The sequence below is a fragment of the Lonchura striata genome, chromosome 4 (genome assembly GCF_046129695.1).
Source record: "Lonchura striata isolate bLonStr1 chromosome 4, bLonStr1.mat, whole genome shotgun sequence".
Classification (NCBI taxonomy): domain Eukaryota; kingdom Metazoa; phylum Chordata; class Aves; order Passeriformes; family Estrildidae; genus Lonchura; species Lonchura striata.
In genome coordinates, this window is record NC_134606.1 from 17787973 (window position 1) to 17801054 (window position 13082).

The 13082-nt window shown below is 38.9% G+C and overlaps 1 protein-coding gene across 4 annotated transcripts in view; it reads right to left on the minus strand.

Moving 5' to 3' along the window:
* Window positions 1–1015: 1015 nt before the first annotated feature.
* The window catches only part of PPARGC1A (PPARG coactivator 1 alpha), a 362006-nt gene continuing 349939 nt past the window's right edge, over window positions 1016–13082 (minus strand). For all 4 annotated transcript variants that reach the window (XM_021554414.3, XM_021554416.2, XM_021554418.3 and 1 more), the window contains 3 exons: window positions 8218–8339; window positions 7722–7873; window positions 1016–4857 (listed from right to left, as the gene is read on the minus strand). In XM_021554414.3, coding sequence (XP_021410089.2) covers window positions 4754–4857; window positions 7722–7873; window positions 8218–8339 — 378 coding nt within the window. In that variant the 3' untranslated portion in view covers window positions 1016–4753. The remainder of the gene's footprint in view (window positions 4858–7721; window positions 7874–8217; window positions 8340–13082) is intronic.

A 13082-nucleotide genomic window follows, 5' to 3' on the forward strand; every position in this document is an offset into this window, starting at 1 on the left:
GCAGAACAGTTTGGATTAGTAAATGGCAAAAATGCAAAAGCTAAACATTTTTGCAAGTTATGGGGCATAAATTAAACTGCAACATTAGGCAGAAAGATGAGGCGGAGGCTGGTTGTTTTGAGAAAAGCAATTTTTTCAAGTGAATTCAGTAGTCATTTCCTTAAAAAGCACAGCCAGGCTGTCCAGCAGCTGCCCTGTGCTGCTCCTCACATCCCAGCTGGGTCCCTGCTAAGTCAATATCTGATGAGAAGACTCAGCCACAGGGTGCTGTGCTGTGAGCCCCAGAGGATGCTGCTGTCCCAGCAGAACAGGCCTGCAGCCATAAAATGGCTACCTGTGAATGAACCCTGGGCAAACCAAACAAAAGCCATTCTTCCTCTATTTCTGTGCATGCAAAGGAGAAGGGTGCGAATACCCTCTGTCATTGCCGGGCCTGCCTGTTGCCTGCCCAGTGGCAATGCTGCTGTGGAAGCCCACGTGTTATCCTCACACTGTATTAGCCTCAAAAGGAGTCAGGAAAGGCATACTTGTCCTGCCACCTACCTGTCTCCTGATCTGTCTGCTGAGACAGGAGCCGGTGAAGAACTCTCATGACAGGCTTACACCCAGAGCAGGTGTAAATCATCTCAGGATGGAAGATGCCAACCATTTTGCACTTCTCGGTCCCTACGCCCTGCACTGGGATCCAGTGTGGCCAGATAGAAAAGTCCTTACATTCTCCATCCACTTCTAACTCAAAGCACAAATCTTAAACTCCACTGAGAATGTTTTGAAAGTTTTCTTACAAGGTTTATAGCACAGCTCTTCAATGGACTTGGGTACCCATGGCAGAAAAGTGCCACTTTCTACCATTAAATATATCAAAACTGGTGATTACTGCAAAGTGCAGTAATGCAGGCATGCTCTGGCCAATAATGTGAAATAAATTACAACCACTAGAAAGAGTAACAGAAAACCCACTACACAACCAATGGTGGGGGGAAAAAAAGCCTGTAACAAGAATGAGAAACAGAAATGGATTTGAAACATTCGTTTCCCTTTATTTTCTCAGTGAGGCTGATGTGTACTGCACATTAAAAAAAAGAAAAAAATCACAGGAATTTCCATACAATGAATTAAACCACAAAAGTACATGTAGAATCGGCAGGTGGAAAATAGCCCAGCTTGGGCTTAACTACTATCTCACTTCTCCTGCTCAGCATAGTCCAACCTACAACTTTACATGTTCGCCTACTGTACAAATCTTACAGTAGCTCCATCAGGTCAGTGGTTCACATTATTGAAAATGTCTGTCACATAGGTACAAATTTAGAATCATCACATTATATTACATGGCTATTCTAGTTCATTTATAGATCAGATCTTATACTATAGTGATTGAAGTTCTCATTACAGCCATTAAGAAGGACACATAATCATTACCTACTATAGGCTTACATCTAAAGGGATGAGAAGGAGGTGTGGCTGTGTTTGTTGGTTGTTGGTTTGTTTTTTTGTTGTTTTTTTTTTTTTTTTTTCAACTGACCCAAGTATTATTATCCCAGAGGCACAAACTTTCCTCTCAGTGCTGCTCTTGGCAGCCCAACTGCTTTTCAGAGTAGTTTAGCACAGGTATTTTTCTTCATCTTTAGGCTCCCTCTGTTTGGATTAGTATTTAGATAATTTTCCATTCTGTAGGAATTACTCAGTTACAGCTCTAGGAAAGACCACAGTTCCTAAGTACCAGTTCTGTTACCTGTATTGTAGATGTGGTACTTACCACAGCATGAAAGCAACAGTACAGTCTTCTTATAAAAGACACACAGAGCTATACTGCAATTTGCCTCTGGTGACAATGTGGTACATGTGCTAATTTGAAATGTTCTTGGGGAAGAAAAAAATAAAAGTAAACACTGAGTTTATATTTTGATGGATTTCTTACTACAGTGTCTATGAAAGATCCAAATAGCTTTATTCAGCAATCTTAGCTCTATTAATTTCATATGTAATTTGTAAATCCACAGAGGAAAGCCATCTTCAAGATGAAAATGTCTGCCAGGCCAGTGAAAAAAAAAAATCTGACTCACGTCATTATGCCTGCTCGGTGGAAAATAAATAATGCTCCCACACAAACCCCACACCAATTTCTTAATGTCAGCAATCTAGGGCAAAAGAGAACATTTTAAAATTTAATCACAGAAATGTAAAGGCAAAATAGGTAATGTATCTGGTCCTTGAACACATAATATGATATACTAAATATTGATTTCTTAAAAATAATTTATTGCTTTTAATATTTTTTCTTTACAACAGAAGATACTCAAAATCCAGAAAGGAAAATTGTAAACTTTTAGTTTGGCATTCACACAAAGTTAAAATACCTGCATTTTTAACCTACAGAGCAACAACAAGAATTATGCAGAGTAAAGGATGTTACATTTGTAACACAGAACCTCCAGAAAAGTTCTTTTTATTTGTTTTTATTGCTATCTATCTACTGAGAAATAAGAAGCCAAAAAATCAAGCAAGCATCCGACAGGACAGACAGTGGAATCTCTCTGAACACAATATGCTGGTGATAAAATGAATGCAGCCATCAAAATCAACTGCACTGGTATGGGGGTAGAATCAGTTTTCTAAGATTTGGAGTGGGAAGGTAGATTAAATAGTTAGGTGTGCCATACCTTTAAGAGGAGTCATGAATGCCAAAGAGTAATAGAATAAGAAATCTATACATTCACAAGCAACTTTCAAACTTTGCTGATTCAGTAGAGACTGAGTTCAGATGAAATTCTGATGCTCAGAACAGCAGTAGTTTATACTCTTGTGGTTTTTTTCTTTCCTGAAATTTCTATTTAGTTTAACAGAAGCAATGTCATCAGCAACAATGTCATGGGCACATCTGAGGCCATGCTAGTACATAGTAAAAAAAAAAGGAAAAAAACCCAAAACCAACCCACTGCTTCTGCAAAAGCGGAATTTCCAAACAAAGCACTTGCTTACTCCAAACTGACAACCATCATGCATCCTAGGTAGAAAATTTCCACTGGCCTTTTTATTCTTTTAGTCATCTCATAATTTATAATAAATAGGATAATTATAACTGATAAATATGTCTCTTTAGTAAACAAAGGAATGAAGGATTGGTATTTATACAGGATGCATAACTGTAAAAAATATAGATAAATACCATCATTAAACTCTGCCAATGAAAAGATTACTGGCTTCAAGAACAGTGTTTAGACACAGGATTACTGTAAAAATCATACTGTACTTAGTACCTCAGCCTATTTTTATCAAACTAAAATCACAAAAATTAAAACAAAATAGCATTTTAAAAAGATTTTTGACCTCTAGTTCCAAAACTACTGTTGATACATAAAATAAAAACATTTCTTAATGATTACCCATTTGAGAGACTTTACATAAAATTATGATATTTTCTAGAAAAATTTAGATGAGAAAATTTCATTCCCCTAACAAATTCAGTGTATAAAACTGCAAAAGAAAATCAAGCAATGAGAAAAATGTGGAAAAATACTGCAGAAGGTGATTAATATCTTTTGGGCTAGGATAATTCTTGATAAAATTCTTATATAAGCTCACCAAAGAAGGGATGAATGTGTATAATGCATTTTTGCACTCAGACACACATGCACACATATGCACACTCACACCTTCACCCACACGCTTTTCTTTTTTTTTACAATCAAATATATATAAGCATAAGTTCAGCTTTCTACATATGTTAGTGTACAATAATTGTTTCACCTCATATAATTACATTTGAGTATTCTTGATTAAGAAAAATTCAGCAGTTTTTGAAAAGAAGGCTGCATTTACAGTGCATAGCTGTAACAAAAAAGAACATCGTCATACAGTATGTACATAAATAAAAATACTCCATTTAACATTTGTAAATACTCAACTACTTTAGAGAATGTAGCAAATAAACTATCTGTGCACACACCCAGATAGTTATACCCAACTCTCATTAATAATGTAACACCACGTCCGCTCATTAGAATAAATCGCTGAACAAGCTGCACATTTGACCATTAACAAGGCTTTGAAAATTCTGCTGTGGAAGATCAATGTTGTAGACATTTACATGGGTGTCAGAATTAAAAGATGAAACTTCAAAATGTTAGGGAAGCTTGAGCCTTTTAATTTTCTTTTCTGAAAAAAAAAAAACAAACAAAAAACCCCAAAAAACCCCAAAAAACAAACCAACCAAAAAAAGAACAATCTTAAAACAAAGCTTCTGGGACCTGTGGTTTCTTCTGGATTGTCATATTATCACCGTGTTGTGAGAAGAAGCTTCTTTACAAAAAAAAAAAAAAAAATGCAGTGTCTGATCCCCAGACATCAGCAGCCATAGTTCTCACACTGGGGTTTTTTCTGTTTGTTTTCGCTCTGTTTTTTTGTTAAAATGCAATATGTACAGATTTTGCAGTTCATCATTGTATGTGTATCTCTGTGGAACTGCTGCCATGTCTCGTGATTTGCATTGAACTCGCAAGGAACGCCCGGCTCCCCCGCCACCGCTCACCCGCGAAAGTGCAGCTGACACCCATGGACATGTGTGTGCTTACTGGACAGCATCCTGCCCCTCCACTCCTCGAGCAGCTGTGTTCATGTAAACCATGGTTTTGAACAGAGAGTGTAAAGTAGGAGAAATTCCTAAGTACGACTTTTTAGTTGTCCGTTATTGAAGGACGTGATGTCCGTGAGGTATTCGCCATCCCTTTGTTCTCCTCGGATGACATGCTTGTTACCTACGCAGGCTCCGCTGGGCCTCTTTGAGCAAACTATCAAAATCCATGGAGTCATACTTGCTTTTAGTAGAAGCAGGATCAAAATCATCTGAGTTTGAATCTGAAACCCAAAGGATGCAAGCTTAAGTAAGAAGCAAGAACTACTTATTTTCTCTGTATATTAGTACAAACAAGACACTGAAGAAACAATCCGCTTAAAATCACAACTTTAAGGGATGATAAAAGCATAGAAATGACCATCACAGAAGCTTTAGACATTCCTGGTAAGAAGCAGCACCTAACAAAAGTGGTACACATCATCAGCAGTGAGGAAGAACCACTAATTGCATCTACATTTAGAGCAGGTTAACTCAAAACAGTTTCCTCAAGGACTTGAGTACGAAGACATTCATGTATAGCCTCAAAGTAGTCCAGATAATCCTGACAGATGCCTTAACCAAAATTCCACCTTTGTCTTGCAACTGCTGTTTCGTAACACATCCAAGACTTAATTTTCCTAAGAAAGGTTCTGAAGAAAGCAAGGGCAGTCTGTGAGCAGCACACAGAGGACAGAGCCCACCTTGCCTTGAGGTCTTGTGGAAGTCTTTACACCTGCCAGAATCTCTGGTTTTGCTTCAATTTATCTTTTTGGGTTTGTTTGTTTAGAGTGTGAGCAATTCTGGGCAGAACCTCTGCATAGTTGCATGAGCAGTCTCAGGTGGGATCCTTAGCTTTGTGCATCACATGTGATAAGCCAGAGCAACAACAAGAGCCCAGCTCCTGCAGCCTGGGATACTTGTTCCAGCTTTGTCGGTTGCTCAGACATGGACGTCAGTCTGCTCCCAGCACAGAGGAGGGACTGTACGCTTGTGGCCACACAACTCCAGTACAATTATTGACATGGCTGCAAGCAATGAATTTCCTTTTGGAGTCAACCCTGCTCAACACTGACTCTCACCAGTTCCTGTGTCACGGCTCCTTTATGAGAGTGCCCTTTTCTTGCCATTTCTTGTGTTGAATTAATCAGAACTCCCCATCTACCACTATAAGACACACTGCACATTAAATGTTCATTACAAGTTCTGTTAAGACAATATCTTCTCACAGAGGAGAGGTGTTAAACTTCTGACTACTATTTTCAAGTGTTTTCTTTCTTCTGTACTCAACCCAAAGCTGATTAATTCTCTCTGTCCTGGTACCAGCTCATGAATTTTAAAGTTCATCCTGCCATTTCTTTATGCTGCTCCATCAGATACTCTGCAAAATACAGGGAAAGCAGTCTGAAGTACAGAAGCTCAAGCTGTCAGCAGGACAAAGTGAAAACAGTCTGCTCACAGATACTCTGGGAATCCTTCTCACAATGGAGAAAGTTGACAGGGAATACTCCCAGTGATGAATAATGTTCAAGAGGGTTCCCTTCAGACAACTTACTTTAAACCCCAGATTTTCTGAGATACAGAGATGACCTTGGCTTCCATTGCTGAAGATAAGTCAAATCAAGGCAAGACTTTAATCTGGTTTTACTGTTTTTATCAGTCTACTTTTCAACAAATGCCTTGCTACCTTTTATATTTTCTACATCAACCCTGTATCTCTTCAGCAGTCAATTGCCTTTTCTTAGCGTTACATTATCTGTTTAGCCACTGAAGTGAATTACAGCATATTCATTGTGAGCAATGCATATAATCTTCATAATTTATTTTGAAAAGACATCAATTGGTTAGAAAAAATATATCTGTATTCACTTTCTGCATTGTACAAAGCCGAGGGCAGCACATACAAGATTTCATTAGCGCTGTATTACAGGGTTACGAGAGACTTTAATGACTGTGGTCATTTATTCATTAAAAAAATCCACACTATCTGATTAATATAGATTCAACAGCAAAAATGTGCCTTGCTATGTTATTCAGAAAAGAGTATTTTTGTGCCTTTAGTCTATTTATACAGGTATTAGGAAAGGTTTAACATTTAATGAATACTTTACATTTTAAAAGTTAATTAAATAAGAGGGTGAGTTTATCATATATTGTAATATTACAGAGGCTGTTTTGGTAGGCTGCATAGTCTCTTTACACATATACTTAACATCAGTATTCCTGCTGGAAGACTTTGAACATTTCCAAAAACCCTTGAAAGGGGAAGCACCACACCCTGACTTGAAGCATAGGACAGAACCATACATTTTTATCCAGGCAAGACTCAGACAGACCCAAGTGTGTTGTCATAGCCAGCAGGCACACTTGGAACTGAGTTATCAGACCATACTGGGGGCTGGAGACTGGTATGCATAAAGCCCCACATCATTGTAACTGCAAACACCAAGAGAACTGCTAAGCATTCCACAGGTTGGAGCCTCTTATATCACGACTGGAAAGTCCCTCAAGGAAACACCTTCATCTACCTAGATGGACATGCACAATTTTAGAATCGCCAGTTGAGATCAGTGGCTTTTGCCACACTAAGGGTCAGATTTGGCCACAAGATCTTCTAGCTGGAGCAACTATGAATTGCGTTTAATGAGTGCCCCTGGCAAATTCTGCCCATCTACAACAGAATTCATAGCAAAGAAAGAATCATAAGGAAGTTTTTCATTGAGGCGTCTACTTTGTCCTCTGTTTACTGCTCATATATGTAAGTGAGGTATTGGAATCAAACAGTTACAGCAATAAATCCTAAAGCATGTGGGAGGTTTTCTGCTATATTTTCAACTTAGAAATGTATTATTTAATACTGGGCACTATTTTTTTTATAATGATGGAAATGGGCTTTAAAAGAACATTCACAGTTTGGAACATTTGAAAGAACCCAGCTCAGATTAGTAGACTTTTAAACTTCTTACAGCAGGTGAAAACCACTTTCTTCAACAATTCTCCAATCATTTAAAGGGTATTAGCAGTAAACAAAACAGAAGTAAGCCCTAAATTCTCATGAGTTACAAGGTTCCTGTTATGTACTTCAATTCACATAGAGCAAATTACCTACCTAGGTCTGCATAGTTAGACTTGCAAAACTGCTTGCGTCCACAGAAGTACAGCTCAAAATCAGGTTCATTCGACCTGCGTAAAGTGTATCCATTTTCAAGAGCAGCGAAGGCGTCACAAGTATAGCGGTAGGTGATGAAACCATAGCTGTCTCTGCCATTGAAAAACACAGTTGTGAACAAAGGCTGAGAAGAGTTAACACACATTAGTGTAACCCCTTCCTGAATGTAAGAACTTGCTGGAGACCCAGTGCCAGAAGTACTGCATCCATTTATCAGCATGATTGTCCTGTCATGCAGCTAAATACTTATTTCTGGGACAGGAAATTTCAACTAGCAAGATTAATAAATAAGGATGAAAGAAAATAAGTAAGGTTTGAACTTAGCATGTCATCTGTCACAGGACTTCTACTGGTAACTCCCATACCAGTAATCTTACTGCCATAATTTTTTACATATGGCAGCTCTCAAACAAAAAGTAATCTCAAAAGTTCCTACCCATCATCCTGCAAATTTACTGTGCACTCCTCAATTTCACCAAAAACTTCAAACCGGTCCCTCAGTTCTGTTCGGGTTGTGTCAGGTCTGATTTTACCCAGATAAATCACACGACGTTCTTCCTGTTGATAAAGAGCAAGCGGGAAGGCGTTCTTTTAACAAATGCGTAATACATTTGAACCTATAGATACATGCATGCAAATACACACACACATGTGCAGAGGATGCATAATTACAGAAACACTCTTTTGTGGAGGACCTACTGCATCTTGCACGTACAAGAAATAGTTTTCTCCTGGAAAGCATCTAAGGTATTTAAGTGACACTACATTTGTCAGGTGGTGTGTTCCTAGGAGGGTTTGCTGATTGCTGTTACGTTCTGTACACTGACAAATGCTTCCCTTTGTATCCTACTGCACCTTCTTCCCTCTAACCCTTTCTACCACTTCCCCTCCAGGACTGCAAACTCTTCCATACTAGGAGCTCCCTTTCTCTTGTCACGTATGCAATACCGAGCAAAACTCAGTTGCAGAGTAGCATAAGGTAACAAAATAATTGCATAAGTGTACCACAAACACAACAAAATGTATTACAAGCATAACATTATAAGCTCATATGACTCAATAGCTGATTCATCCTGAAATCCTGTTCCACCATAATCCATACCTTTAAATAGAGGGAAAACTTTTTAATATTGTCACCCCAGTCAAAAACTAAGTACTATGCAGCCCCTAGCTCATTCCCTGCTTGTCAGTGGGATACACAGGAAAATCAGAAAAAGGAGAAACACCTGTATTAAGATCAACTTAATAAAGGAAACAAAGAGATATAATAATAATTATAATCACAGTAATTGCAATGAAAAGGGGAGAGAGGAATAAAACCCTAACTGCTGACCAACACCCAGCCCATCCACGAGCAGTGTTCTGCCTCTTCCAGCCAATCTCTCTGGTTCATATACTGGGCATGATGCCATATGGTATGGAATATCCCTTTGGCCACCTCAGGTCAGCTGTCCTGGCCACACTCCCTGCAAGCATCTTGTGCACCTGTTCCCTGGCAGAGCATGGGAAACTGGAAAGTCCTTAATTTAGAATAACACTACTTAACAACAATTAAAACATCAATGTCTTATCAACATTAATACTGAATCCAAAATACTGTCCTGTACCTACCAAAACCACTACATTGCTGTAGCTACTAAGAATAAAATTAACTCTATGCCAGCAGAAACCAGGACTCAGTCCAGAATATGTATTTTATTAAAATAAGTATTTTGGGGGGTAATGACAGGAAGTAAAATATATCCCACAGTCACCACTGCCTTTTGGTTTATTCAGAATAAAAACCACCTGACTGAAGACCCTAGGCTCATTCTTTCAATACTTGGAACAAAGCATCAGATACTTTTATAACAATCAAGCCATGGTCATATCATTCCTTCCTTAGTGCAAAACCTCAGCCAAATGAGGGAAGGACCTGAAAACCCTTTAAGAGTCACTTCATGAATTTTAGGATAAACACTTTTCTGAGGGCAGAGCCATTTAGTGAGCTGTAAGAAAAGAAAATGGGAAAAGGAGATTTTTAAAATACTGACAGTAAGGTAACCAGGGCAAAGAAGCACCAGCTATACATGGCTTGGGTGCTCAGCCTTCCTGCCTCCGATTGCCTCGGGGCTGGCACTACTGGTCCTCCTGCTCATCCCTTACACACCCACACAGTAGTCCCATAAATCCAACCACCACCACATTCTCAGCTGGTGTAAATATGTCAGTCAGTAGGAGCAATGTCAGTTTAAACCATCAACTTTGGCACCTGAGACTTGTGCAGAACTTAGGCGCCGAATGCCGAAGGAGCTATACTGACTGCTGAGAATTCATGACTATCGTAACCTGGAGGTGCCTAAAGGCTAATGGCACCTCAACTGTGCAATGCAAAAGGCACTAGGGACCTAAATATAGACTTGCATTCTCGCTCAGAAACATTCTAGCCTGAAGAGACAGGTAGTTTATAGTGTTACAATTCAGACATAGCACAAAATGTATCTTTTCCATGAGTCCCTACAGAGGCATAAAGCACCAGTCATTCTTGGACCACGGACAATACAATTGAGATCAGACCAAACACAGGTAAAATCAGAAATTATATTGATGCTGCCTCTTTACTTGTTTGAGTATTCATTTGAGACAAAGAGACCGTCAGAATTCTTAGTTAGGGGTGCTAGAAATCTCTTCCTGTTCCCAGGAGAGCACTTTGCTCTCAGGAACTATTTAATGCAAAATAAATAAACAATTACTGCCACAGGAAGTCAACACTAAAATATTTGTCTCCCAACAGAAACTCCTTCTTACTAGCACATTCATTAAACTATTTTCACTGACTCTTTTTCTTTCTTCACAAATCTCAGGGGCTCAGATCCATTTAATCTAAACTCCTGAGACATCAGAGCTTAAAACTGCAGAAAACAGAGTTTCAAGAATCAAACATTCCTACCCAAAAGCCCAGCCCACTAAGGAATGGCACAAGAATTATCTGCGTCCTTTATAGGTCCCTGGTCTGCAGAGTGGAGTCCTTTGGATACATACTACCAAAGTGTGTATGTATCAGCTCTCCTTAATCAGGAGGATCTGGTAACAATCTCATTTAGATGAAACTACTGCCTCTTGTGAAATTGTAAGGAACCAAGGTGATTGCCTTGATACTCCCCTCTAACCATGCTGGGACAGACACATCCACTTTTAAATGTTACACCTTCAAAATGCAGGGTCCAAAAGCTGCCCTTGCTCTCTGCCATAGCAGTGCAGTTTGGAGAAGTTAGCATGGCTAAAAGAAGCACTTGTGCTCATGGGTAGCCATACATTTAGGGCACAAGGGTACTTTCCAGACAGCTGCTGCTTTTTATCTGTCTCACTGTGTCCCAGTGCACAGCCTTGACCTTCCTGACAGAGGAGTTTGGGAAGGGCTTCTGTGAACCAAGGACTGTAGAGTGCCAGCTACAGAAATCTGCATTTCTTCCATTTCCCCATTCTAATTCTGCTTACTTTCACTATGGTTGGATGCTTACTTTCACAGCCTACTTTCACTATGGTTGGATGCCATAAACTTCAAAAACAGGAAAATCTGCATATGCACAGTAATTACTTTTTCAGACTGTTTTACCAAATCAAGGATTTAACCGCACTGAAACACTTGATAAGAAACAATTCCATTGATACTTGCTATTGAACCTAAATGACTGACCAGATGGAGCAGAACATAACACAGCAGACTGCCTAATATACTTTAGCTGAGATAATACATCTCCACTGAAAAAAACATAATGTTTCACTCACTGACATGGAGATTGTTATATTACAGTGTGATGGAAATATCTATTGCACACTCTTCCATGGGTCTGTCTGCATGCCTGTGCAATTTTTCCTTCTTCTATCCCTTTAATAACCTTTATATCTGTAATATCCCTTTAAGAAAACTGTAATAAACCAAAACTGAACAATTAAAAAAAAAAAAAAGCCTGTTAAAGTACTGTTAAGGGAATAAGTTAAACCTGCAAAATTAAGGAAATTCAAATTTAAAGCTGAAATGCACCATATGTCCTCCAGTGTGCACATATGAGGAGATGAGTTCAAGTATTTTTTTAAGCAGAGTGCCACGATGGAACAAGATACCCAAGAACACAGGATTCACACAGCATTGTCTTTGCCTTGGCTAACTTTGGATTATTTAAAGCAACTATGAATATTAATATTCACAGAGATGCCTTCCTTTTATTTCCATTAATAATAAGAGCTATAGAATTCTAACAAGATTGCAACACACTTCTAAATGTTAAGGACCTTTTTTGATAATAAGTTACATGTGTAAGTCTATATGGGCGTATTAAATAAAATGTTTGCTGCAGTTGTTAGAGGATATGACAGGTGACTTGTAAACCTAGAGAAGGGCAGAGAAAAGCTTTTGTTTTCAATTTCATAGGGGTAGAAGGAATCTGCAGGGAACACCAGAAGCTATCTGTTCAAATTTCCCTCCCCAAAGTGCAAATGATTTATTTTGCATCATAAGCGTTAAGTGTGGCTCCCTGTTTTGCCAGGTTAAAAAAGAGAATAGTCCAGCCAACTCCCTCAGGCCTAGCATGTCTGTCTTCTGCCGTAATCTTATTCACTCTTCATCGCAGCAAAAACGTTTGAATAGAAAGATGTGGCAGAAAATCTTGGACTGACAAGCAGTATATTAAGTCTCAAAGGAAAATCCTAAAGCATTAGAATAACAAAATATGAGAAAACAAGACTGGGATACAACTTACACATCTAAGGAATTACTCATCTTCTAAATATTGACTGATGCTTTTTGTCTTGCAAAGGATTCCTCCAAAACTTTATTTTCTTTGTGCTTCCTTATTCCTAAGTCTTTATTTCACAATTATTTCACTAAACACAGACCATTAGATGTATTAGTTTTCGCTTGGATTTTTTGCTTCTTCCCCCAACAGTTGTTATCTTTGCCTGCCTGTGGTGCTGCTGTTCCCATTTCTCCTACCACTTCTGGCCTGCATGTCTATGGTGCCGACCTAGTTCTCCAAGAGCAGGTAATGCTTTATGTTAAGCTGAGAGAAGAAATCCAGGAGCATTTTAAATCTGCATTCTGTTCTGGGCATGTAAAGGCTCTGCTGCTCACTCCAGCACAGGTGTCTGGCTGGGTACACACTCCATGGCTGTGTTGCCTTCCATGCCAAATGACTTCTCTGCCAGTAGAGACTTTAAGCCATGAAGACTTTTACCCTTAGAGCTGAAGGCCAAATACCATTTTGAAAATGTAATGGGATTGGTTGGACAGAGTTGCAAAACCAGAAATGCTATGGGAGGAAA